At 41.7% G+C, this 27976-nt stretch overlaps 1 protein-coding gene across 5 annotated transcripts in view; it reads right to left on the bottom strand.

Annotated features, from left to right (window-relative positions):
• Nucleotides 1-27976, bottom strand: part of LOC132398482 (FYVE, RhoGEF and PH domain-containing protein 4-like) — a 260428-nt gene that overhangs the window by 146388 nt on the left and 86064 nt on the right. The window contains exons 1-2 of one of the 5 annotated variants that reach the window (XM_059977998.1): nucleotides 18137-18188; nucleotides 13168-13281 (exon numbers count right to left, since the gene is read on the bottom strand). The exons of 3 other annotated variants lie outside the window; for them this stretch is intronic. In XM_059977998.1, the coding sequence (XP_059833981.1) occupies nucleotides 13168-13281; nucleotides 18137-18173 (151 nt within the window). In that variant the 5' untranslated portion in view covers nucleotides 18174-18188. Of the gene's footprint in view, nucleotides 1-13167; nucleotides 13282-18136; nucleotides 18284-27976 lie in introns of those variants that run through there. One more of the 5 variants, XM_059978000.1, reaches the window with a different exon arrangement.

Below are 27976 nucleotides of genomic sequence, written 5' to 3'. Positions count from 1 at the left end.
TCCCAAAGTGCACTACCTCATACTTGCCTGCATTAATTAATTAATTATTGGTTGATAACCCATTAATTAGTGGATGATGATGTGACAAACTGGATCAGTAAATTTGCAGATGAAGCCAAGATTGGGGGTGTAGAGCACAAAGAGAGAGGGAATAATTGTGCAAGGACATCTGTACATGTTGACAGGCACCTGAGTTTGTGTCCACCTACCTCTGTATTCTAACATAGAGCCTAGTTACTAGCCTTTCAGTATGCTGTGCTGCTGATTACCACCTCATTGTCCCATTTGGGTGGAAGCTGGCTTGCAATGGCCCACCCACTGGAACTTCCACTTATCCGAGTGAAGTTCAGGACCCGAGACAAGAGGATTCCCATGGACAAACACAATGCCAACAAACCTGAAAGGCAAAGACTCCTCAGCTTCATCCACTGATCTGCAGTTAATCATATCTGTGCAGAGGCTCAGCTCCAAGTCAGAGACCTAGGAAGCTGAGGCTACATCCACACTAGACCGGATAATTTTGAAAATGCCAGTTTCACGTAAAAACGATAAGCGTCCACACTATACGTTTTAAAAATATCTCTGTCAATGTTGAAACAGAGATTTCAGCGAATCTCCTCCTCCTACTGAAAACAAGCGACATGTTTGGCGACATGTTTGGTGTCGAATCTCGCTGTGTTTGTGTAGTTACAGACTAGAAAAACTTAAATGACGGACAGCTGTTGGCTCTCACGCAGGAGTATTTAAAAGTTAAAAAAAAACAAATACTGAAGCGTATGGAGGCAACCGACAGGGAGTTCACAGACTGTATGACCCGGCTGACGATGAACATTGAAAAACTGACAAACTCTGTTGCATTAATAAAGCCTCTTGTTAAATACGTAAAACATGTCTGCACCAGTATTATCTTGTATTTCATACTATGTTACATTAGGCTGTTACACATCTATTGTCAGAGAAGTACTTGCATAAATAGGTAAACCACCTTCATACAAGCAAGGACAGAAAACAGGGCAAAGTGAGTATACTTATTTATTCAGTAAGTTATGGGTCAAAGTATTTGGTGAGTACATTTCTAACTCTTCTGGCTTCAGTCTTGTTGCCGTCTGTCCAGAAATTGTTAGGTTGCGTTCAAGAAAACAATGAAATGGCGCGCTGCCGTCTGACAGCTTTTTCAGATTTCTCCAGTTACCCCGAACAGTCTGCAGTGATTTGCCAAATTGGCGTTTTCAAAAATACACATACTAGAAAGCGTTTCTGAAAAGCTCCGGTTTTGGGGGACGAAAACACTGTTTTAGTGTGAACGGAAGGTAAAAACGAAGAGAAAAAGCTTCGGTTACAGATTTATCCAGTGTAGAATGGACGTAGCTTCAGTTAGTTAACCAGCAAAGCAAAAGGGGTACTAGTCTTTACTACAAAGAGAATGGAGTGTAAAATTACTGTAAAGATGTCTGTAATTATATATGGCTCGCTGATACGAAACTACAGTGGTAGTACAGAAGAGGAGGTATTTGCTGTCTTGAGGAAAATTGTGTGTGAGGCTAGTGCAGAAATTGTAGGGGACCTAACAGGTATTAAAATTGTTCTTAGCTATGAGTGAGGTGCTGGAGGATTGGAGGATAGCTAATGTTGTTCCGTTGTTTAAGGAAGGTTCTAAGACAAGGCCATGAAATTATAGCTAGTGAGTCTGACATCAGCAGAGGGCAAGTTATTGGAAGGCATTTTAAGAGACTGGATATAAGTATTTGGATAGATGGGACTGATTAGGGATAGTCAACATGACTTAGTGCATGGGAGGTCAGGTCTCACCAATCTTAAAGAGGTTTTCAAGCAGATCACCAAGAAGGTTGATGAAGAAAAGGCAGTGGATATTGTCCAGCCTTTGACAAGGTTCACATAGGAGGTTGGTCAAGAAGGATCTGTTGCTTAGCATTTCAGATAGGTAGGAAATTGGATTTGACATTGGCTTCAGGGGAGGAGACAATGGTTGCCTCACTGACTGGAGGCCTGTGACTAGTGGTGTTCTGCAGGGATCGGTGCTGGCTCTGTGCTTATCATCGATATGTATCAACAATCTGGTTAAAAACTCTGGTTAAACTCGGTCAGCAAATTTGCAGCTGACACCAAAATTAGAGGTGACTGTCAACGTAACACAGATGTCCTTGCTCAATTAACTCCCTCTGTCACTGTGCACTACAACCCAGTCTTGATGCCACTGTGAATTTGCTGATCCAGTTTACCACAGTTTCAACCAGATCACTTAGGCTGGGTGAAACCAGAACTAGGGGTCACAGGATAAGTGTGAAAGAGAAATGTTTAAGGGGAACACGAAGGGTATCTTCTTTACTCAGAGGGTAGTGAGATGCGTGGCCAAGTGGTTAAGGTGTCGGTCTATGATCTAAAGGTCCCTAGTTCGAGCCTTAGCTGATGCAGCGTGTTGTGTCCCTGAGTACTTAACCACACATTGCTCTGCAACGACACCAGTGCCAAGCTGTATGGGTCCTAATGCCCTTCCCTTGAACAACATCGGTGGCGTGGAGAGGGGAGACTTGCAGCATGGGCAACTGCAGGTCTTCTATACAACCGTGCCCAGGCCTCAGTCATCATTGAAAATTGATAGACAGCCGAAGGAGATAGTGGAACAAGCTGCCAGTTCAAGTGGTGGATTCAGGTTAGATTTCAACATTTAAGAGAAATTTGGATAGGTACATGGATGAGAGGGTTATGGATGGCTATGGTCCAGGTGCAGGTGAATGAGATTGGGCAGAATAATAGTTGGCATGGACTAGATGGGCTGAAGGACCTGCTTCTGTGCTGCAGTACTCCATGATTCTATGTCTCTAGTAGTAACTGCAGTAGTCAATTAAACTCCTTGCGTATGGAGCTATATTTTCCTTAGACATAATGTGAGAAAGATTGACAGGATTTCTGATACAGGAGGATTCTCCAAGGAGGGAGATTAATTGGGTTAAGCCTTCAGTACTTTTAGCTTGTTAAAGAAGGGCTTTCTGTGTAACAGTCATATGCAATAAAGGAAAACAACACTGTCACAGCTACTTTAAGGCAGGCGAAGGAGACTTCATGGTATCAGGCTGAGAAAGAGTGAGTTTGAGGGAGGTTCTGCAGCAGGATCGTTGCTGTCCACCGGGTAGTGTTCCTGCATCAGTCACAGCCTTGAAAAAGGAAAGTTAGATAAGAGCAAGAAAACTGGCAACGTTGTTGTGGCCAATTTCTTTGACAGATCGAGAATGATTTCTGAACAAAATGTAGTTACAGCAATGCTATGATCTATAATTTTTGGACAAGATAGGGGGTGACGCACATGGCAGGGATGCATGTCCGAAGCAAAATTGTATCTTCATTTGTAATGAAGTTGTAGTATAGATACACTGTATATTATTAACAAAATAGCTCTTAGAAAGCTTGAATTGTCCAGTTGACTCCCATATTACAGCCGACTGGGTGACAGAAATTCGTCCTCACAGAATTGACAAATCACTACCTAAAATTTGAGATACAAAATAAACTCACTCCCGTGGAATCCATGCAAAGAAAAGTATATAAATAAACGCAAATTTGCATTTTGGGTACAAACCCCAGAATGCAGGGATCATCTGTACTTCATAGAAAACTCTCACTATTCATTCGGTATTCTCATCAAATTGCTTCAATATAAACATCAGCTGGTTTGCTACTTTCAGAACATCAGCTCTTGGTTATTAAAAATGTTTTTATATTTGAAATCTTAAAACAGTGGAAGATACTCGATACTTCTGTGGAGGTGGAGAGGGTGCAACTTGAAATATGGCAAATTACGATTTGAAGACTCAACTTGTCGTAAGTTTTCCCTATGTTTCCTGCCAGGCAGGAGAGCTAATGGTAACTGGAGGCCCTTGGTTTGGTTTTGAAAACTGTAATAAAAGGCACTTACCTTTTAGAGCCAGTAGCTGCTGCCTCCATTTTGATTCTGTTTTCCCGAGTTTTGGGAAACTGGCCAGCAATGGCTAAATTTAGATCAAATTTACATCAAGCTCCCAATTGCCACTGGGCCTTACTATTTATAAAGTTTACCACCACCAAAACAGGGCACTTGCTTGTCTGGCATCTTACACTCATTTAAGTTGCAACTTGTGCAGCACTTTGAGATGGAATTGCCCCACCCACACCAATCCATCATATGGAGTCCTTGAGCTCGTAGAATTTTGAAAATGACTGGGTTTATTTCGCATACAAGGGACTGGAAACAGGGGTGCATCTGCAAAGGTGTTACCAAACCAAAGACCAACCTGGTCTTGGGCCACCGCACCAAACATCCCCCCCCACCCCCCCGCCACACACACACCCACTTATCCTCAAGCTCTCTGTAAAATATGACATCCAGCACTGTACATGTTTGGGGTGGTGGGAGTGGATGGAGGTTAACTATGTGATTGGGACCTGGGGAAGCTGTGGTATGGGTTGGCTGGCTATATCAGCACCTAATGTGAGATCAGGTCCTCAGTCAGGCAGTCAAGATGGGCGGGGTTGATGTGGGAATTGGAGGGTTAGAGGATCATTGGTTGAGATGTCATTTCAATCAAGGGATCAAGCAATCATGGGATTGAAAACTTAGACCAACAGGAGATGTAGAGAGGATCAGAGTTGTCTGGTAGGCGCCAGATCTCTCAGCAGACAAACATCTTGGAGACAGTGTACACAACTCGTTGACTTTCAACATAGCCTTGGACAAGGATAGAAGTAGACTGTATGGGAAACCATTTAACTGGGGGAAGTCTAGTTATGATGCTATTAGGCAGGAACTTGAGGGGTGTAAATGGGAACAGATGCTCTCAGGGAAATGCACAAAGGTAAATGTGGAGGTTGTTTACAGAGCACCTGGATAGGTTTGTCCCCCTGAGGCAGGGAAAGGATAGTGGAGTGAGAGAACCATGACTGACAAGAGAGGAGAAGCATCTAGTCATGAAGAAGAAAGAAGTTTACTTAAGGTTTAGGAACAAAGATAGACCTCTTGAGGGTTATAAGATAGCCAGAAATGAGCTTAAGAAGGGACCTAGGAAAGCTAGAAAGGGATATGAGAAAGCCTTGATGAGTAGATTAGGTAAAGTCCCAAGATGTTCTACACATATGTGAAGAACAGAAGGATGATTAGAGTGAGAGTCAGAATAAAGGAGAAATCATGTGCTAGGAGTCAGAGGAGGTAGGGCGAGTCCTTAATTAATACTTGCTTTGGTATTCACCAGCGAGAGAGACTTTGATAAATGTGAGGTCAGCGTAGAACAGGCTAATGTGCTAGAACATGGTGAGGTAGAGAAAGAGGATGTGCTGAAATTTTGAAAAGTACTTGGATAGATAAGGCCCCGGAGCCAGTCGGGATATACGCCAGATTATGTGATCTTAGCATCCTCACTGGTCACAGGAGAAGTACCAGAAGATTGGAAGATGGCGAGTATTATTTGTTTAATCAAGAAAGGTAATAGATATAATCCTGGGAATTATAGACCAGTATACACTATTGAAAAGGATTCTTAGAGACAGGATTATGAGCATTTGGAGAAGCATAGTCTGTTAAGGGATAATCAACGTAGTTTTATGAGAGGCAGGTCATACCACATGAGCATAGTTGACTTTTTGGAGGAAGGGATAAAGCAAATAGTTGAAGATAAAGCACTGGATACGGTGTACATGGATTTAGGTAACAAGGTTCCCCATCATAGGCTCAACCAAAAATACAGGAGGCATGGAGTCCAGGGAAAGTTGGCTGTGCGGATTCAGAACTGGCTTTCCCATAGAAAGCTGAGGGTGGTAATTGATGGAGCGTATGCTGCCTGAAGGTCTGTGACTAGAGGTGTTCCGCAGGGATCTATTCTGGGATCCATGCTCTTCGCTATTTTTATAAATGACTTCCATGAGGAAGTGGAAAGGTGCTGATGGCATGAGGGTTAGTAGTGTTGTGGATAGTGTACAAGGCTATCATGGGTTACAACGGGACATCGACAGGACTGAGAAATGACAGATGGAGTTCAATCCTGAAATGTGTGAAGAGAAGCACTTAGGAAGCTTGAACTTGACGTCATAGTACAAAGTTAATGGCAGGATTGTTAGCAGTGTGGAGGAACAGAGGGATCTTGGGCTCCACATCAATAGATCCCTCAAAGCTGCGACACAAATTGAGAGAGTAATTAAGAATGGTGTGATCACCTTCATCAGTTGGGGAACTGAGTTCAAAATTTGTGAGGTAATGTGCCGGCTCTATAAAGCTCAGATTACACGACATTTGCAGTATTGTTCTTCATTAAAGAATGTGGTAGTTTTAGAGAGAGTACAGAGGAGATTGACCAGGACGTTGCCTGGACTAAAGTCTAATGAGGAAAGTTTAAGTGTGCTAGGGCATTTTTCTTTGGAGCAAAGGAAGATGAGAGTAAACTTGATCGAGGTGTAGAAGATAAGATCCATAGATAGAGTGGACAGACAATACCTTTTCCCCAGGATAGCAATGGCTATTATGAAAAGGACATACTTTTAAGATGATTTGAGGAAATAAATAGGTGGGGGGGGGGTTAAAGATAGTTCTTTTTTACACAGGTAAGTGCATGGAATGCATTACCTTGGTGGGTGGTGTTAGAGACAGATACATTGTGGACACTTAAGGTAAGAATATGGGTGAAAGAAAAAATGGAGGCCATGTGGGACAGAAGGGTTAGTTTCAGCTTGGAGTAGGATGAAAGCTGAGCAGTACATTGTGGGCCAAAGGGCCTGTACAGTTCTCTGTTTTATGGAGGGCCATTGAGCAGGGTATCAGAGCAACTGAGAAAGGTCAGGGACGGAGGGAGGGAGAGAGAGGGGGGAGAGAGAGAGAGAGAGTGTGTGTGTGTGTGAGAGAGAGAGAGTTGGGCAGGGTGGGAGTCGTTCAGGAGTGGTCAAGGCCTAAAAGACTGGTAAATAGTGGAAATGTGCTCTGAAAAAAATGGATATCCTGGGAATGTCTGGGATTAATTTTCCTTGCAAGTTGCATAAACGGCTGATACAGAGAGAATACTTTTGCTAGATGCCAAGGTGACACTGTAGGTATGTCCAGTACACGAAGCTAGTCCTCCAACAGAGGACTATTTTACATTTTCACAGTACAGTAGTACAATTTGTCAAAGAAATATTCTCTTCCAAGTTGATTGTTGGTGTCACACTTAAATAAAAGCACTAAGCTTACAAATTTCTAGGCCTTAGCACTTTCTGGAAGTTCTGATAGCTGATTTTTGATTATTTCCTTGACTACCTTGTCCACTAACTTTCATCCATTCGTTGTACATAAGTTACCAAGGAATGTCCCATGGGATAATTTCCCTGTTGTAGAATATTAGTACTGGCATCAAATCTAATCCAGTTGAACCCTCCGTATAAAGTGGGTAAAACTTTAAATCCAGTTCAACTGAATATACAGAGTTAAGTGCAACAACCAGCACCCATTTAGCAGTGACAACCAAAGATAAATTTCTTATCAAATATTTTGATGCCACATAAAGCATACACTATAGACCTTCCTCTTGATAAATTGATACAACTGATTAACCGCAGAAGCACATTTTTCCAGTTTTGGCAGGTAACTTTACAATCACATCATAAATTCAATGTCAAGCATGAACATTTTAAAGAAAGGGGGATATTATCACATGACTGTGTAGTGTAGCTAGAACATGCAACGTTTTACTGACCACTGCTTTCCTGCAAGAAAAGTAACAGGAGAGGTATTTCAAAGTGCAAACAGTCATCCTTAATTTCATTATCTTCTTTTCCTCAACTTTTTAGGCAATAACTGCCATAAGATATCCTATAACCCTGCATAAAAAGTTGTCTTTGAAATTAATTTTATAACTGCCCCAGACATGATCCAGATAGATTTTGAACAACAAACATTTTGTTTCCTGAAGACTTCTGGATGCATCTTAAGGATTTGGGCTGCTGATCATGAAAATCACCATGAAATTTCTGTAATACTTACCATTTGTTTTAAAATCACCTATATTTGATACTTCAATTCAAAATTCAAGTCAGAATATCTGACGCCAAGATTAAGGATGGCATTTTTGTTGGTCCACAAATCAAATGGGTTATCAATGACAAGAGAAATTGTATCAGGACAACTGGAATCTGTAAATGCTGACTAATTATTGTTTGATGCTTAAGCAAGAAGACATCAACAAAACATTTTTAGCTGAGTTGAACTATTGCAATATGTTAGCAGCATAATGCAATTAAGTGCATTATATTCAATAAAAGTTAATTTCTTGTTTCTCCAAATTCCTACGTGATACAAGTAGTCTGAAATTATATTTGTGTTTAGCTTTAAATGGTCTGTCATAAACAAAAAAGTTCTGAGGAAGTAACACCTTTGAAAAACTTTGTTGCCCAATGACATTTATGACAACTTCTCAAACTGATAAAGCTATTTTAAACAAGTTAAATAGTAAGGGTTATGGACCATGAAGCACGGTGGCACTGCAAAGAGGTTTGATAAAAGTATTTTCCCCTGAGAAATTCATTAGTGCAAAGCCAAAATAACAGGAGTGATGGAATTGAACTGCATGGTAACATCCTGATAAGCAACTTTTCACACTTTGCAAGTGTTATTGATAGTCATTAATATTGAATGATCATTTTGGTGCAGGATTTTCTTAGTCCCAGTTAGCAGGTTCATCTTGCAGATTGTCTGGTGCTCTGGATTTCATAAGTCACTTGTGTCTCCACTCCTGGTCTAGTGGTTGGCTTGTCCAATTGATTTCACAGAAATGCAATGTCACAACTTCATTTCTAGCATAATTTTTAAGTACATTTGTCTAAATAAAGACTGATGCTAGCTATTTACAGACCTATGAACCAGCTTTTTTCTACAATTTAAGGCTGAAACGATATCTTTAAAGGGCTAGTCATACTTGACTTGCCTTCAGTCAGCCATGGTACCACCTGAACATCACACATCTATCCCTTCTTTGGGTCTTCAATACCTTGCTGCAATCCGTGTTGCAAAAAGCTCCAGTGAACTCCACAATATTTTAAGAACTTTAAAATAGGGAGATATGGAATAACATTCTAACATTTTTATGAATTTCTAGACCTTTAATTTGAATGATTTTTGGCTTTATTATTAATTGTTTCTTTCTTACCCGTCTGGGTGAACGATACAACTTTTAGCATGTGAATTGAATAGACCGTTGGACCACTTCATTATTCCTGTGTCTAACATATAATTCCATCAAAAGAACCTCAGGGTGCCACACAATTAGGACGTGAAATATGGTCATTAAGCCTTTGGCAGCCTGTTACGTTCTAATGAGGGACGTACTTAACTGGCTGTTTTTTTTAATGTTCTCCTAGGTAACAGGGGAGGATCGCCAAATCCCTGTATACTAATGATTACTGTTGAATACAAAACTCTTCACAAAATAAAGTCAATCGTTTACTAACTTAGGAACTTGCATAAAAATATAAAATTACTACCAATTCAGTCAAGATTTCCACTGTACACCATGTGCAAGCCTGCCTTCTATTGGCCAGCTTTGTAATCAATTGTAGAGCCGAATTTATTGCTGAAAAGCTGAAGCAAATTGCATTTCAGAAAATCTCCCAATTTTGAGATGATTTTGCTTTTCATATAAACTGACAAACCAGAGGGACAGGAACCTGAAGAAAAGTCCAGACTGAATCACAGTCTTGGTTTTCACTTCACAACAGCTTATGACTAGTTGCTTTTCAAGCAATTTCAGTTTTTATTTTAGACGCAGCTTCCTGCTTTTTACTTCAACTAGCTAACTGAACAATTTTGCCTTTCACATCCTCAGGACAGATCAAGTGATTTCATATTTGATGTATGCTTGTTTGAATTGATAAAATTCTCATTTTGTTAGTTAAGCTCAGAATGACAGGCCCCACAATCAGTTAATTGCCAGCAAACAACACCCACTCTCACAGTCATGTTTATTTGATGATCCTCTCTGTACTGTGGTTTTCTCTCCAAGCGGTTTTTACAAACACATGCATTTGCACGACAGTCTTGGGCCTATTTCTTCACTTAACAAGATTACTTCTGATCTGACTGCACCCCTCATCCCTTCATTTTCATGGTTACCTTCCGGTTTAAGGTGGAGCTGGTGAATCTCAGCAACTTCTGGCTGGTGGCTAATGAAACAAGGAAAACAACTAAATACTCTGTTAATCACTCTTTTTCTGGCAAACAATCATCGCAAGCAATAGTATGCAACTTCCCTTTGGACTTGGAGGCAAATTGCTGATGGTAGAAATGAAGTGAGATGAGGAAATGGGCCTGTTGTCAAGATCGATTTAAGCACTGGGCCAAGTTGGAAAAGTTGGGTACAGGCGTATTGAAATGATAGAGCCCGACGTTTGGATGAGGATTTAGCCACCAGGTCGAGTCAGAGGGGTTGGGTATTCGCCGAATCCAGGTGGCAGGGTCCAGGCCCCAGAGCAGATCGAAGTGACTGAAGCCAATGTTTGGACGATGATTTAGGCGTGGAGCCAGATTGAAAAGGTCAGGTGTTGGGGCTGGAGGTTCAGCTCACTGCACTGCTCTGCACTGGACTAAATGTTTGTGGATGGACACTGTAGGCTTCAGTTCAGAATGCTATTTGCTTGCGTTTATTGTTTGCAAGATTTGTCTTTTTTTTCCTCTGCACATTGGATGTTTGATGGTCTTTTTTGTTTTTTGTGGGATTCCTTGTTTTGTGGCTGCCTAATAGGAGATGAATCTCAAGGTTATATAGTGTATACATACCTTGATAATAAAATATTCTTTGAAGTTTGACTTTGAACTTGTCACTCCCTTGCTTATCAAATATGCATCGATCCCTGCGTTTAAAATAATCATAGACGCTATTGCTACTAAACTTTGAGAAAAGAAGCTTCAAAGGTTCACAAACTTCTGAGATTATTGGAATAAATGGTGCATCTGGTGGAACTACTATCTCATGGCTCCAGTGACCCAAGTTTAATCCTGACCTCCAGTGCTGTCTGCTTGGACATTTCATATTCTCCTTGACTGCATGGCTTTCCCCCATCTGCTTCAATTTCCTCTCACAGCCCAAAATGTAGGGGTTGATAGTTAAATGTCACTCTAAGTTGCCCTTAAAATTCATAGAAGGGTGGGTAGACTTGATTGAAATGCATGAAAGCTAAAACATGATGTAAGGTTAGTCTCATTGTTACAGTTGGAAGTTCTCACCTGCATCAGAAGCGAAACAATCATACCAGTGCCCAAAAAGAGAGGCTTTACAACTCACATTTATGGTGATGAAGTGCTTTGAGAGGTTGGTTATCGCTAGAATCAATTGTTGCCTCAGCAAGGACCTGGACACACTACAATTTACCTATCACCATAACAGGTCTAAGCAGATGTGATCTCATTGGCTCTACACGCACCCTTGGATCACCTGGACAATATTAATACTTACATCAGGCTGCTGTTTATTGACTACAGCTCAGTATTTAACATAATCATTCCTACAGGTCTGATCAAGAAGCTCCAAAACCTGGACCTCTGTATCTCCTGTTGCAACTGGTGCCTTGACTTCCTCCGCAGAAGACCACAATCTGTGTGGATCGGAATAAACATCTCCACCTCGCTGATAACCAACACTGGCACACCTGGAGGATGTGTGCTTAGCCAACTGCTCTACTCTCTCTCCACCTACAATTATGTGGCTAGGCACAGCTCAAGTGACATCTGTACATTTTCGGACAATACAACTATTGTGGGTAGAACTTCAGATGGTGACGAGAAGGCATACAGGAGCGAGATATATCAGCTAGTTGGGTGGTGTCACAGCAACAATCTTGTACTCAACGTCAGTAAGTCCAAAGAATTGGTTGTGGCCTTCAGAAGGGGTAAGGCAAGGGAACAGACATCAGTCCTTACAGAGGGGTTAGAAGTGGAAAGGGTGAGCAGTTCATGTCCTGGGTGTCAGCATCTCTGAAGATCCATCCTGGGCCCAACATATCAATACAGTTACAAAGAAGGCATGACAGCAGCTATACTTCACTATAGCTTGAGGAGATTTGGTATGTCACCAAAGATACTTGCTAATTTCTACCGATGTATCATGAAGAGCATTCTAACTGGCTGCCTCACCGTTTGGTAATGTGGGTGGGAGGCACTGGACAGGATTGAAGCAAGCTGCAGTCAGCTCCATCATTGGCACCAGACTCCCTGGCATCCAGGACATCTGTGATGCCCCATCAGCCAGGATATGCTTTCTGCTCATTGCTACCATTGAGGAGGAGGTACGGGAGGCTGAAGGCTCACACTCAACAATTCAGGAACAACTTCTTCCCCTCTGCAATCAGATTTCTGAATGGACATTGAACCCAAGAACAGTACCTCACTATTTATTTCTCTTTTTGCACGACTTATTTAAATTAATGTATATTTTGTACTGTAATTCTCAGATTTTATTATTTCATATTGCAATGTACTGCTGCTGCATAACAACAACACATTTCATGACATATACTGGTGATATTAAACCTGATTTTGATTTCTGATTGTGAAAGGACTCAGCTTAGACTCAACAGGCCTCTTTCCATGCTGCATGACTCCGACTTATCAAAAGTTCACAGAACTACTCATTGCCCTGGGTTACAGTGAGGAATTTCTAGCCACTTGATCCTCTTAGAATGATTCCTAGGATTAACACTGGCAGACAAATAGCCTCTGACCAATGATTTTATTGAACTATCGCAAACAAGGTGGCACAATTTCTAGCATTTGAAAAACTGAAAATATTGTTGTATTGAGCAACACTAAGTGCAGCAATTAATTGCATTTGCAAAGCTTAATTAATTTAGACATTTGCCCTAAAATACTTTGTAAAAACATTATCAAACAAACATTTCTCAGTCATATCACCAGTTGACCAAAATGTTGGTCAAAATGGTGGGAGATGTTTCATCTATATGAGGAAAACGGTGCACAAAAGAGATGTATCTTAAAGAGGGAAAAAGCAATCCCAAGTGAAGCTAGAGACAAAATCACTGAAATGTCAGCATAGGCAGGCCTTTACTTCCTACAAGGCAAAACCTAACATCATAAATGGCAGTGATTCTTCACTCCCTGATAAGCTGAACAGCTCTCATTCATACTTTGAAAGGAGAATAAAGCTATACCTGTGTGAATTCCTGCAGCATCTAGCAACCCTGTGGTATCTGTCTTGGAGGCTGACATCAGAAGATCTTTCAAGGAGCTGGAGCCATGCAAGGTGTCAGGCCCCAATGGTGTACCTACAGAACAATGAAAACCAACTGGCTGGAATATTTTGAGCATATCATCAGTCTCTCACTCTGCAGTCGGAGGTTCCCACCAGCATCAATCGTACCGGTGCCCAAGAAGAGCAGCTACTGCCCTGTAGCACTCACATTTACTGTGATGAAGTGCTTTGAGAAGCTGGTCACGGCTAGAATTTACTGCTGCCTAAGCAAGGACCTGGACCCACTGTAATTTGCCTATCGCCACAATAGGTCTACAGTGGATGCAATCTCACTGGATCTCCACTTGGCCTTGAACCATCTGGATAACAGCAATACGTAAGCTATTGATTACAGCTCAGTGTTCAACACCATCATGCCCTCAGCACTAATCAAGAAGCTTCAAACAAGAATTTGGCACGATGTTAGCTTCGCGGTTCACCTGATGCTATTATAGCTCGGTGCATTCCAGAGTTCAGAGTTCAATTCCAGCACCAGCTGGAAGGTGTTTGCACATTCTGCCCATGCTTGCAGAGGTTTCCTATGGGAGTTCCAGTTTCCTCCCACAGTCCAAAGATGTACTGGTCAGTAGGCTAATCGGTCAGTATAAATTGTCCTGAGGTGGGTTGATGGGCAGTACAGCTCATTGGGCTGGAAGGGCCTGTTCTAAGCGGTATCGCTAACTAAAATAAATAAAATTAATTGAAATAAAAACAGGGCCTCTGTAACTTCCTCTGCAACTGAATCCTTAACTTCCTTTTCTTGTTATTCATATCACAGTCAGTGTGGATCAGAAACAACATCTCCTCCTTGCTGACAATCACCACAGGCACACCTCAACGATCTGTGTTCAATCTGCTACTCTACTCTCTCTAGACTCACGACTCTGTGGCTAGTCACAGCTCAAATGGTATCTATAAATTTGCAGATGACACAGCTGTTGTTGGCAGGATGTCAGAAAGGGACAAAGAAGCATGTTGTACAAGAGTGAGATAGATCAGCTGGTGAGTTGTGTCACACAACTATCATCATTAGTAAGACTGAGAAACTGATCATGGACTTCTGGAAGCAGAAGTCGGGAGAACACATCAAGGGGTCAGCAGTGGAAAAGGTGAGTGGCTTCAATTTCCTGGTTGTTGACTTCTCTGAAGATCTATCCTGGGGCCGACATATTGATACAATTACAAAGAAGATACACTAGGAGTTCCATGGAGAGCACACTGGCCAGTTGACCACCATCTGAAATGGAGGCACCAATGAACAGGGTCAGAAAAATTTGCAGAGGGCTGTAAACTCAGCCAGCTCCATCATGGACACTAGTCTATCCACAATCAAGGACATCTTCAAAAGGCAATACCTCAAGAGGGCCCTCATGCTCCACCTAGGACATGCCCTCTTCTCACTGCCACCATCAGGGAGGAAGAACAAGAGCCTAAGTACACATACTCAACATTTTAGGAACTGTTTCTTCCCCTCTGCCATCAGATTTCTGAATAGTCCTTTAATCTGTGAACACTACCTCTATATTTTGCTCTCTTTTTGGACTACATTTTTTTTTATAAATTTCTTGTTTTTTTTTAATGTATTGCATAGTACTGCTGCCACAAAGTAACAAGTTCCTCCACATATGTTAATGGTAATCAACCTGATTCTCTGTGCCAATTTGCACATGACTCAGGTAACAACCCAGAGATGATCAACCTGCAGTTTAATTTAGTCCTTAGCTGTTCAAATGTCCTCAGTAGAACCTCTTTCCTTGTTCTTCCTATGCTCTTGGTACACACATGGACCATGACAACTGGATCCTTACCCTCCCCCTCAAAAATCAGATGAGATGTCCTGAACCCAGGCACCAGGCAGACAACACAGCCTTTGGGACTCTCGATCCTAGCAAAAAAGGATTGCATCTATTCCCTGACTATAATATCACCAATTACAACTACAGTTCTCTTCTCTATCTCCTCTTGAACAGCCCCCTGAACCACAGTACCACAGTTAGTAGATCATCCTTCCTATAGCCACCACTCTCATCCTCGCAGTGAGCAATAATCTCAAACCTATTGGAACAATTCAACGGCTAAAGTTCATCTAGCACTGCCTCTGAATCTCCCTACCTGCCTCACTCACTGTCACACCCTCTTGTCCCTGACCACAGATCCAATTCAACGTAGTTAATCTAATAGGTGTGACTTCCTTCTGAAACACAGCGTCAAGGTAACTCCCCCACTCCCTGATGCATCATGGTGTTTGAGGCTCAGATTCCAGACCATCACCATTGAGCCTGAGTTCATTCAGCAACCAATCCTTGCTGCAGGGGTGGTCACCAGAAACTAGAATGGAGTCCACCAGCTCGCACATCATGCAGCATGCAGTTACAACACATCACCTGATTCTGCATCATTGCTTTATTTAATTCGTTGCAAATTGGTACCTTTTTAGTTAACTGCTATATATAAAAAAAACTCATTCTTACCCGCAAATCACATGTGCCTCCTTGCCTCAAGCCAAAGCCTCAGACCTCAAGACTCCTGCATTGCTCCACACACACAACGGCCTCTGGGAACTTGGCATCTACCTCTTCTCACCAAAGCCTCAATTCCCCACTCTGCCTCTATCCACTCACACAGTGGTTGCTCTGCTTAAAACTATTTTCTTTATATTGTCCCTTGCCTGTTGCCTAATAACCCAACCAATTGATCTCAAACTTAGCAGAAAGATCTTGCTTTTAATTAAAATTTGATGCTACAAGGATGGTAATTTAGAAAATTATATATTGCTTGGCCCAAATACTATTGACTGCTTCCTAAATATGCTGTATTGTGAAGGAGTTTGTACAATTTCAAATTTACTGTTGAAAGCACTGACTAGTTGGCACGTGGACCAACAAAGTAGCATTGAAATCCATATTTACTACTAGACATTTTTAAAAATTAATCTGAATTGGGACTGTTTCTTCTACCAGTCATTTACTGTTACTGCCAGAAAGAAGCTTGAAAATGTTAAAACACCAACATTGTTACACGTGTTGAAGGAGTAGTTGATTGACTCTTAGGCAGTCCTTCGCGGTTCCATTCAGATGGCTGGTGAGGCGAGTGCTGGGGCTCTAACACATGCAGGGGAGCATGTGTCTGATGGGGCAAGCAGATGGCTACTTAGGAAGTGGAGTTCTCCTTCTGTCATGTACACTGGGCTTCCATTTACACCCAATGAATGAACTCCTTACAAAAACAGACAATGCTCCTTCTCCAGTTAGATCGATTGTGGGCCAGGGATTCCCGATGGGAAATGATGGGATACCACAAACTTCCTTTGAGAACATCTCCCTTACCCTGGTAATCTTGCCGTGGTCAAACCCATTTGCGAGTCTGGTGCCCGGCCTTCCTTGCGTACAGTTGGCACCCACTGGAACTAACTGAGTGTAAAGAAGGCCTCAGTCTTCAGGATCTTTGCTGGGAGGTGACGCTGACCTTGGTTCACTTACCCTACCAGTGGATTCCAATAATGTTGTTGAGGTAGTGGACCAGTCCCTATCTTAGGCACATTCAGCAGGGCTGGGATCACTGCTGCATTGAATACCATGGGCCTTGCACTGGGTTTGAGGTTTCAATTATTGAACATTTTTTTTCACCTACACTGTTGCACAAGAGGAAGCAAGCTTGCTCATTGTGGAAGTTGCTGATAGATGGGGATGTGGTCCATGCTTCCCATAGCCTTTATTTTCAGAGGGTGGTGTTGCTTAACAGGAGCAGGTTGACAGAGCACCTTTGATATGCAAGCATCTAGTGTGGGCCCCATTCCCTCACAGCCTTTAAGGAATGAATCGACGATGTCTACAGACATCGCATGTGTTGTCTTGGTTCAGGAGGGAGCAACACAAGCTGAGCAATTATCATTTTATTCAGATATTAACTTGAAGTGTTAATTCTGCTTCTCCCTCCACAAATTCTAGCTGAGTAATTCTAATACTTTGCACGTATTATGAACAATACTATCTGCCCAGTTCAGTGCAAATCAGAGTGGATGAGGGCAGGCCGATATACTCACGTCGAGAGTATTTGTTTTAAAAAGTGCCTTAAAGGATAGGTGATTACTGCATTTGGGGCACAAATTCCACAATTTAGAATCAGGCTTTGGCAACGATACAAAGAAAGGAAGTCAGAAGACCCCAAGTGTGACAGCAGGAGTAAGGAAGGAGGAATTCTCCAGGGTCGTCACTAAGTCAGAGAGCGAGTCAGAATGCAAAGTAGTATGGGTGCAGAGGGACAAAAATGGCAAGCTTGAAGAAAAAATTCTATAAGAGATATTCTGTTAAAAGGTCTGCATCTATGTATTTACTTAAGGCTATGACAATGCAAAAGAAAACTATAAAGACAATGCTAAATCCACAAATGCCTTGTCTTTAGTGCTTCTTGCTGTCTCAGTAAAACAGCTAAAATAAACAAGGACCCCTCCCATCCCAGATAACTTCTCTCACTGGACAGAAGATCCAAAACACTGAAACTGTATACCACCAGGTTTGTGGACCAATTCTATCCCATTGTTATAAGACTATTGAACAATAAGATGGACTCGTGACCTGGCACTCTACTCCGTCATGGCCTTGTGCCTTAGTGTCTAACTGTGCTGCATATTCTCTGTAACTGGAACACCTTATTCTGTCTTTGCTTTACTCCCGCACCACCTCAAAGCTCAAATGTGATGAAATGATCAGAGGTTTTCACTGTATCTCAGTACATGTCACAATAATGAACTAATTTAGACTTAAGAAAACACATGTGCCTACACAGATTCAGAAACGCTGCAAATTTCAATGTATAAAGTTCAACAATCAAAGTTTGTTGGACTATACATACCTGAGTATCTGCCCACCCCGAGAAAATAAATTAAATACCTTCATTTAACTCCATTTCCTCTTTAAGCCTCTTCATCCATAATGAGTGAAAGAACACTGGGTAAACTTGCACCCGATGTTAATCATTCATGCACAAGTAGGGATATACAAAGAGAAGAAATGAGGTAGAGGAAGCCACCTGGGCACGACTGCATCCAGAATGTGGAAGCTTTGCACAAATTTACTCGATCATAAAGTGGGGTTCGTAAACAACCAATGAACAGCAGCAACGAATGGGTATGCTTCTGGATGCGCAGTGACAAGAGAGCTGTAAAACCACAATGACTAAAATTAAAGCTGTGAAGTAATGATTGTTTTTCTTCCTTGAATGAACGACATAGCTCAATAAATCTAAATATACAGTAGTCTGGATAATACAACTTAGTACTTTCTTCTGTGTTGCAGCTTTAATGTTAACTAAACTTCCTTAATTTTCTGCATCAGTATATTCAACATTTATGAAATCTAAGCAGCTAAAATGATGGGAACATTAGAAGTGTTTTGATAAATGTAATGAATTTGATGAAAAAATCTTTACTAAATATGCATTGAAGAATGCCCTATTTTGCTGTCATTAAGCATAGCGCTTAATGGCAAAAGAATGAACAATTGTAACATCATGAATTTTTCCCTCAGAATTTTTTTTAAATGAGAGTTTTGATTAAGTGGATTTCTGCCCACTGAATTTAATGTATAACAGACTTAATTATCGGGGGCCACTCACAAGGCTGGTCAGGCAAGAAATAAACTTGTAGCCAAATAAATTTTTTATGGCACAGGTCAGACATAAAGCAAACATCCCAATAGTTAATTATAATCCAAATGACATCAGGGAACATTCCTTTAGATATCATAATTTCTAATAACCCTTTGGTAACTATCTAAATGAAGATCAGAAAGCTGATGTGTAGTGTAAAATTTTATTAGAAGTATGTAAACTCACATTGTTAACATTAAATGGCATCTTCCATTTATTAATTTTACTCAAGAGTTAGTGGAAAAGCTGAAGAAATATCAAAACCAGATTCTTGTTTTTATTTGAGAAAGGGGTTTAGAAGACTTTTTTGAATAGAAAGGAAAAGTCAGTGGCAAAGATAATCACCCATCGATGCGCCTTAGCTCCACATTAATCATTCTTGTAAGTTCATTCCTTCACTGATAAGATCAGCATTTATCATACATCTCCACTTCTGAGTTGGTGGTGATGGACTTCCTTCCTGAACTGTTGATGATTTGTTCCGTGAAGTCTGTAGAGGCTGTTTCAGAAGCTAGTCAAAGTCACTCACTTTTGGGAAGGACCAGAATCATGAATAGCACAGAATAAGCCGTCTTCTGTGAATGGCACCAGTCAATCAGATTGGGGTTTTCAACAATCTGACAGCTTGATGGTTGGCTCTATAGGTAACAGTTTTTTTGCTTAAATAATGTAAATTTGCAAAGTTATCTCCTCTGGATTATTACCTCAGTAATATAGAACCTGCCACTTAGAAAATTCACTGAAATTAAGTAAACTGTGTGATGTTCCAACAATGATGAGTGAAAGACCCAAAGTCATCATCCCCGCTACCTGATAAATAAGCCAGCTGCTTTGCGTGATGGGTAGTTCTACAAGTTTGCTCCATTTATTTGCGTGGGCTCTGCTCATAATTCACCTTGCCTTGCTTTGTTCATGGTGCAGACAGATTTATTTCTGTAGTTGTGTTGCTACCAAAAGAGCACTTTGACAAAAAAAAAAGACTCAGTTAGAATTACAGTGTACAGTTCTTCCATTCGGAATCCTGCCAATTGCCCCAGTTCAGAAGGTTATCCGTTAAGCTTAGTACACTGATTTCAAAACCCTTGTAGACATTCCCTTTCACCGACCCTGTACTCCATCTCACACCCTGCTCACTGCTTTACACTGCTTCCTCTCCAACGTGATGTCTTCAGTCAACAGGGTCTCTGCTCTAATCTTTCCATCCTAATTTTTTTGGTTAATTTTCAGAATTTGGACATTGCTACTGGGCCAACAAATCCCTAATTGCCTCTGAAGAAGGTGGTAGCAATCTGCTGTGTTGGATGAAGGTACTTCCATGTCATTGCTGGATATTGAAGAAATAAGCATAGCATTTTTCACCAATATATGGGCAACTTGGTGGGGAAATACAACGTGTTCCCAAATATCTGCTGCCTAAACCCAGAGTAGAGGACTGGCGCCAATCAAGCAGGTTGCCTTCTCTAAGGTGGTGTAAAGATGATGTTGCTGACAAATGAAATAAGGTTTGCTTTATAGGCTTTGGTGAATCAAGAGGTAAATCACTTGCTGCAGGATAACTGCTCTTACAGCCACAGCATTGACATGGCTGCTACAGTTTGCTTCAGGTCAAAGGAGAACCTAGGGATGTTGATGATGCAAGATTGAAAATGGTCCTTTCTTGGAAAATCCCATGTAAGAGTTCACAGTGCAGGGCTGAATGTTGTCTTAGTTTTCCTGTATGCAGGCAGGGACTGTTTCATTTTCTCAGAAACCAGCAAGTACAGTGCCTATAAAAAGTATTCACCCCCCCCCCCCCCCGGAAGTTTTCGTGTTATATTGTTTTACAACATTGAATCACAGAGAATTTTATTTGGCTTTTTTTACACTGATCAACAGAAAAAGTTTCTTTCATGTCAAAGTGAAAACAGATCTCTTCAAAGCAATCCAAATTGATTACAAATATAAGACACAAAATAATTGATTGCATAAGTACTCATCCCTTTAATATGACACCCCAAATCATCACTGATGCCGCCACAAACAAGAGAGAATCTGCAGATGCTGGAAATCCAAGCAACACACACACCCAAAATGCTGGAGGAACTCAATAGGCCAGGTAACATCTATGGAAAAGTATATAGTTGATATTTCAGGCTGAGACCCTTTGGCAGGACGGACTGGAGAAAAAAAGATTTAAAAGGTGGGGATGGGATTGAAACGCACAAGGTGATAGATGAAACTGGGAGGGGGAGGGCGAGGATTGAAGTAAAGAGCTGGGAAGTTGATTGGTGAAAGAGATACAGGGCTGGAGAAGGGGAGTCTGATAGGCAAGGAGGGAAGGCCATGGAGGAAAGAAAAGAGTGGGGAGGAGCACCAGAGGGAGGCAATGAGCAGGCAAGGAGACAAGGTGAGAGAGGGAAAAGGGGATGGGAAATGGTGAAGGAGAGGACAGGGATTGGGGGTGGGGGGGGGCGGATGGGATGGTAGCCATTATTGGAAGTTTGAGAAATTGATGTTCATGCCATCAGGTTGGAGGCTACCCAAACAGAACATAAGGTGTTGTTCCTCCAACCTGAGTAGAGGAGACCATGGACTGATGTACTGGAATGGAAATGGGAAGTGGAATTAAAATGGGTGAGTGGGAAATCCCACTTTTCTGACTCGGTAAAACTCTCTCCCAATCTACATTGGGTCTCACCAATATACAGGAAGCCACACGGTGTCCAGTGCTCCTGGTGTGGTCTACTGTCGTGATGAGACCACACTCAGGCTGGAGGAACAACACCTTATATTCCATCTGGGTTGCTGCTACGAAGGATGAACAATTCTGATGGGAAGAAGGGTGCAGAGTTGCCCATGTCCCCTCCCCTGGGAGAATCACAAACTGTTACTGTTGCCAGGCTGTTAATGAAGAAAAAGAGATGGAACAAAAACATATTGGGACTGGAACATTTGCTTCTTTGCTTCAGACAAGGGCGAGATAACAGCCTGAGAGAGAGTTATGTTTATCCACCATGTTATGACTCCCGAAAGACATATAGCTGCGGAGAGGGCTGTTTACGTGGTACCATCCTGCTCATTAAAATCCCTCAGGGGACTGCCAGAGTGGGCTGGTTTGATGGGTTAAGTCATTCAAACCTGATTGACACCGGAGACCCCGTGAGTGGGGATAAAATTGAGGTCTGGGGCGACACCCCTCAGACACACCAGGAGACACACTAGTGAGCATCAGAAACCCACGAAAAAGTGTGGGGCATCAGAGACCGAATGAAGGATCGGTCAATTTCACTCACAGTGGTTACAGCAAGGCCGGTGGGGGCTTGTGTGTGTGTCCACCCTTGCCTGGGTGACGAGTCCACCACGGAAGAACGGTCTAGCTAAAGGACAGAGGGGTCATGCTTGAATGGCCACAAAAACACATCGATGGATCAAGATCGTAAAGAATATCTCTCTCTCTCTCCCCTCTCTCTCTCCCCCTCTCTCTCTCTCCCCCTCTCCCTCTCCCTCTCTCTCCAACAATTACAACACATCGACCAACAACTACCTCAGCCTGCATGAACTGAACTGAACTTTATATTTCCATGTGACAATTCATTATCCCCTAGACAACGATAGAGCTTGTTTATTATTGATTATTATTATACCCACACTTTTAGGTTTAGTATTGCTAACGTGTATTATCTGTATATTTGCATTGATATTGCTTTGTATATTTTACTAATAAACACTGTTGAAAATAGTACCACCAGACTCCAACGGATACTTCTATCTTTGCTGGTAAGACACCCAGTTATGGGGTACGTAACAGTAGCCTCCAACCTGATGGCATGAACATCGATTTCTGGAACTTCCAGTAATGCCCTCCCCAACCACCTCCTTCACCAATCCCCATCTCTCTCATCTTGTCTGCCTATCGTTCCCCCCCCCCCGGTGCTCCTCCCCCTTTTCTTTCTTCCACGGCCTTCTCTCCTCACCTATCAGCATGCCCTTCTCCAACCCTGTATCTCTTTCACCAATCAACTTCCCAGCTGCTTACTTCATCCATTCCGCTCCCGGTTTCACCAATCACCTTGTGTTTCTCTCTCCCACCCCCACCTTTCAAATCTACTCATCTTTTTTTCTCCAGTCCTGCTAAAGGGTCTTTGTCCAAAACAGCAACTGTAGTTTTTTTCCATAGATGCTGCCTGACCTGCCGAGTTCTTCCAGCATCTTGTGACTGGTGCAGCCAATTAGATTTAGAAGTCACATTATTAGTTAAATAGAGATCACCGTGTGCAGTCAAGTTGTTTCAATTGATTGTAGTAAAAAATACACCTGTATCAGGAAGGTCGAGTTGCTGGTGAGTCAGTATCCTGGCAAAAACTACACCACGAAGACAAAAGAACACTCCAAACAACTCTGCGAAAAAGTTATTGAAAAGCACAAGTCAGGAGATGGATACAAGAAAATTTCCAAGTCACTGAATATCCCTCGGAATACAGTCAATCATCAAGACATAGAAAGAATATGACACAGTTGTAAACCTGCCTAGAGCAGGTCATCCTCAAAAACTAAGTGACCGTGCAAGAAGGGGACTAGTGATGGCAGCCACCAAGAGATAAATGACAACCCTGGAGGGGTTACAAGCTTCAGTGGCTGAGATGTGAGAGACTGCACATACATCAACTGTTGCCTGGGTGTTTCACCAGTCACAGCTTTATGGGAGAATGGCAAAGAGAAAGTCACTGTTGAAAAAATCTTATAAAATCTTGGCTAGAATTTGCCAGAAGGCATGTGGGAAACTGAAGTCAGCTGGAAGAAGGTTCTATAGTCTGAAGTGAGCTTTTTGGCCATCAGATTAAAGCTATGTTTGGCATAAGCCAAACACCACACCTATTGTGAAGCATGGTGGGAGCAGCATCGTTGTGTGGGGTTGCTTCTCTGCAGCAGGCCGTGGAAGGCTTGTGAAAGTAGAGGGTAAAATGAATGCAGCAAAGTACAGGGAAATCCTGGGGAAAACTTAACGTAGTCTGTGAGAGAACTGCAACTTGGGAGAAGATTTGTTTTCCACGAACAAGCCCAAGCATAAAGCCAAAGCTACACAGAAGTGACTTAAAACAGCAAAGTTAATGTCCTGCAGTGGCCAAGTCAGAGCCCTGACCTCAACCCAATTGGGAAATTGTGGCTGGACTTGGAATGGCTTCTCACTCATGATCCCTATGTAATCTGACAGACCTTGAGCAGTTTTGTAAAGAAGAACGAGGAAAAATTGCAGAGTCCAGATGTGCAGAGCAGATAGAGATGCATCCACACATACTCAAGACTGTAATTGCTGGCAAAGGTGCATCTACTAAATACTGTCTTGTAGGGGGTGAGTAATTATGCAATGAATTATCTTGTGTTTAATAATTGTAATAAATTTAGACAAATTTGTAGAGATTTGTTTTCACTTTGACACAAAACAGTCCTTTCTGTTGATCAGTGTCAAAAAAGCTATATTAAATCCACTGTGATTCAATGTTATAAAACAATAAAATGTGAAAACTCCCAAGGGGGTGTGGAGATGAATACTTTTTATAGATACTGTATTTCCAATTCTGGCCTAATGAAGGAAGGTCGAACAGCTGAAGACGGTTGTAATTTAAAAAATGCCCAAGGGCAAGAACGTACTGGGGCTGAGATGTTAATTGTCTGAGCATCTAACTCTAAAGTCCATAGCTGACTGTGAGGCCATTTACCTGGTCAGCATTGGAGATTATTGCACATCTCAGGCGTCTTCGGAGTGGCAGGCACACAGAGGATCCAGAATGAAGACCACAGACTTTCTAAACAAATTAGCTCAATTTTTAAAGAAATAGATCAGGAAGCACAAAAAAAAAAGATGCCAATCTAACTATAGATGCTGGACTCTGGAGCAACACAATCTCTCGAAGCAGGGTTTTGACACAGAATGCCAACCATTCCCTTCCGCTTGAAGATGGTGTTTGATCCTTTGAACTCCCCTCACAGATGGTTCATTTCACAAAAAGATAGCACCACACAGTCTAATTTCAGGACAATTCAGTCCAAAACATATGGGAGGTAGAAAATGTTGGTAGTTCAGGAGTGCTGGGTGATGTCTTAGTAATTGACTTATACACTGAAAGAAAGTCAGGGCCTCCTGAATCTTTGAAATGAATGAAATGTGCTTATACACTGCAGAGTTTGCTTCTGGTTATCAAGGTATCTTACTATCACACTGTATATTGTATTAGGGGTCTCCTTACTCAGGTGTATGTATTGGACTATGATGTGAAGTATCAAACACAGGAATTGCAAACAAGCATATCTGTGTATTACGGTGGCTTCTGAGTTTGACTACCAACACTGAATGTAGTACTTAGAGAGTATCAGCCCTCAAGCAACAGTACCTCACAAGCCACACACATCACAATAAAATATCTCAGAAATGCAACTTTCAAGAAGCCTACTTTAAAAACATAAAACATTTTTGTCTGTATTTATTTAAAATTACGACCATGTATAAACTTAAGTGATGCGCAGAATGTTATGATAATGAAATTTGAGTAATTCCGAAGTATCGTTTGAATCCTTAATTTTGATTTACACTTGATTGCTTTTATTGCTCTCCTCATTGTCACACCACTGTCAGGACTGTTTGATGATATCTTCTTGCTGACAGTCAACACAAGCATAGCTCAAAGATATGTGCTTAGCCCACTGCTTTAATCTCTCTACACTCATGGCTGTGTAGCTAGGCACAGCTGGAATGCCATCTAAAAATTTGCCGACGACATTATTGTTGTTGGCAAAATCTCAGATGGCGACACGGAGATGCACAGGAGAAAAATCGATAGATTGGTTGAGTGGTGCCATAACAATAACCTTGCACTCAATGTTAGCAAGCCCAAGGAAGTGATTATGGACCACTGGAAGGGCAAGTTTGGAGAAGGCACACTCACTGCTCCTCATTATTTATTGTAACTCAAAGTAATTTGTTATGCCTGCACTCTATCTCTGCCTTGAAACAACACATTTCATGACTAATGTTAGTGACTGACTTAAATGTCTTATGTCTACTGCAAACTCATTCATTCGATTTTGTGTCCACAGAAGTGTAGTATGGGGCACTGTCTAGGAATTCAGTGAAATTTCAACAAAAGCTGCTGCTAGTTATATAGAAGACTACAAGAGCATACATGGTATCACAGTTGAACCACAAGACCTCATTTTTCGTATCATCCTGACGATGGGATTATTCAGTACTTTATAATGGAGCTGGAATTAATCTCAGTGCAATGACTAGTCCCAAAAGCAGACATCACCTGCTCTATGAACCATCCTGCAAATGCCAAAAAGGTCCCAAAAGTCCAAATTAAGACTTCTGTCATCGTGGTTCAAATTACTAGAATACACTGAATGGCATATGCTATTCTTCCTTATACCTGTGGTAATATAACCAACTGCGGGCATGGTAATCACATTTATTCTAAGACGGCTGGTTCAGATTCTGCTTAATGGTGAGCCTCAGGATATTTTTATGATGTATATAGTGTTGAATTCCAGGGAGGACTCTATTAGACCCAGGGAGGGCTGATGTTAGACCCAGGGAGGACTGTATTAGACGACATTATTTGCTTATTCAAATTCTGAATATAAACAAAAAAAAGTTGGAAAAACCCAACAAATCAAAGTCTGATATGGTTTTCTATTTTTTTTTTCCAGGATCTTGGCTAAACTGACAAGTCAACCAATTATAGCCAACCTCAAAGTTCACAAAGCTTGTTTGAGGCGCCTCCTTCAGCTGCTGTAATCCTTCTGGTAAGGGTACTTCCACATTGCTGTTTCACAGAGCTTTAGACCCAAGAACAATGTATTTCTAGGTCAGGATGGAATGCTATTTGGGGAGGGTGGACCAGGGGTGCCTGCAGGTAGAGGTGCTCACATGCTCTTATTGTACGAGACCAAGGATTTGGGAGGTGCTGTTTGAGTAGTTGAGGTAAATAAATGCAGTGTATGTTGAAGATGGTACAGTGCCTATAAAAAGTATTCACCCCTCTTGGAAGTTTTCATCTTTTATTGTTTTGTGATAGGTCTCTATCAGCTTTGCACATCTGGACATTTTTCCCCATTCTTCATTAAAAAACAGCTCAAGTTCTGTCAGATTGCATGAGGGAACAGCCCTTTTCAAGTCCAGCCACAATTTCTCAATTGGATTGAGGTTTGGACTCTATTTGGCCACTCCAGGACATTAACTTTGTTGTTTTTAAGCCATTTTAGTGTAGCTTTGGCTTTATAAATGGGGTCATTGTCTTACTGGAAAAGAAATTTTCCAAATCACAGTTCTCTTGCAGACTGCATCTGATCTTCCTTAAGGATTTCCCTGTACCTTGCTGCATTCATTTTACCCTCCATCTTCATAAGCCTTCCGGGGCCTGCTACAGTGAAGCATCTCCAAAGCATAATGCAGTCATCACCATGCTCATGGTGGAGATGGTATGTTTTTGATGATGTGCGATGTTTGGCTTTCACCAAACGTAGCGTTTAGTCCAATGGCCAAAAAGCTTCTTTTTGAACCTTCTTTCAGCTGACTTCAGAGTCTCCGACATATGCCTTCTGGGAAACTCTAGCTGAGATTTCATGAGAGTTTTTTCCCCCAACAGTGGTTTTCTCTTTGCCACTCTCCCATAAAGCTGCGACTGGTGAAGCACCCGAGCAACAGTTGTTGTATGTGCAGTCTCTCCCATCTCAGCCACTGAAGCTTGTAACTCCTCCAGAGTTGTCATAGATCTCTTGGTGGCCTCCCTCACTAGTCCTCTTCTTGCACAGTTACTCAGTTCTTGAGGATGACCTGCCTTAGGCAGGTTTATAGCAACACCATATTCTTTCCATTTCTTGATGACTCACTCAACTGTACTCCAAGGGATATTCAGTGACTTGGAAATTTTCTTGTATCCATCTCCAGACGTGCTTCTCAATAACCTTTTTACGGAGTTGCTTGGAGTGTTCTTCTGTCTTCATGATATAGGTTTTGCCAGGATACTGACTCACCAGCAGTTGGGCCTTCCAGATTCAGGTGTATTTTTACTACAATTGACTTCTAAAATCAATTGCCTGCACCAGTG

Source organism: Hypanus sabinus, chromosome 8 (assembly GCF_030144855.1).
Source record: "Hypanus sabinus isolate sHypSab1 chromosome 8, sHypSab1.hap1, whole genome shotgun sequence".
NCBI classification, from domain to species: domain Eukaryota; kingdom Metazoa; phylum Chordata; class Chondrichthyes; order Myliobatiformes; family Dasyatidae; genus Hypanus; species Hypanus sabinus.
The sequence above is the reverse complement of the archived record's forward strand: the minus strand, read 5'-3'. Positions and strand labels throughout refer to the sequence as shown.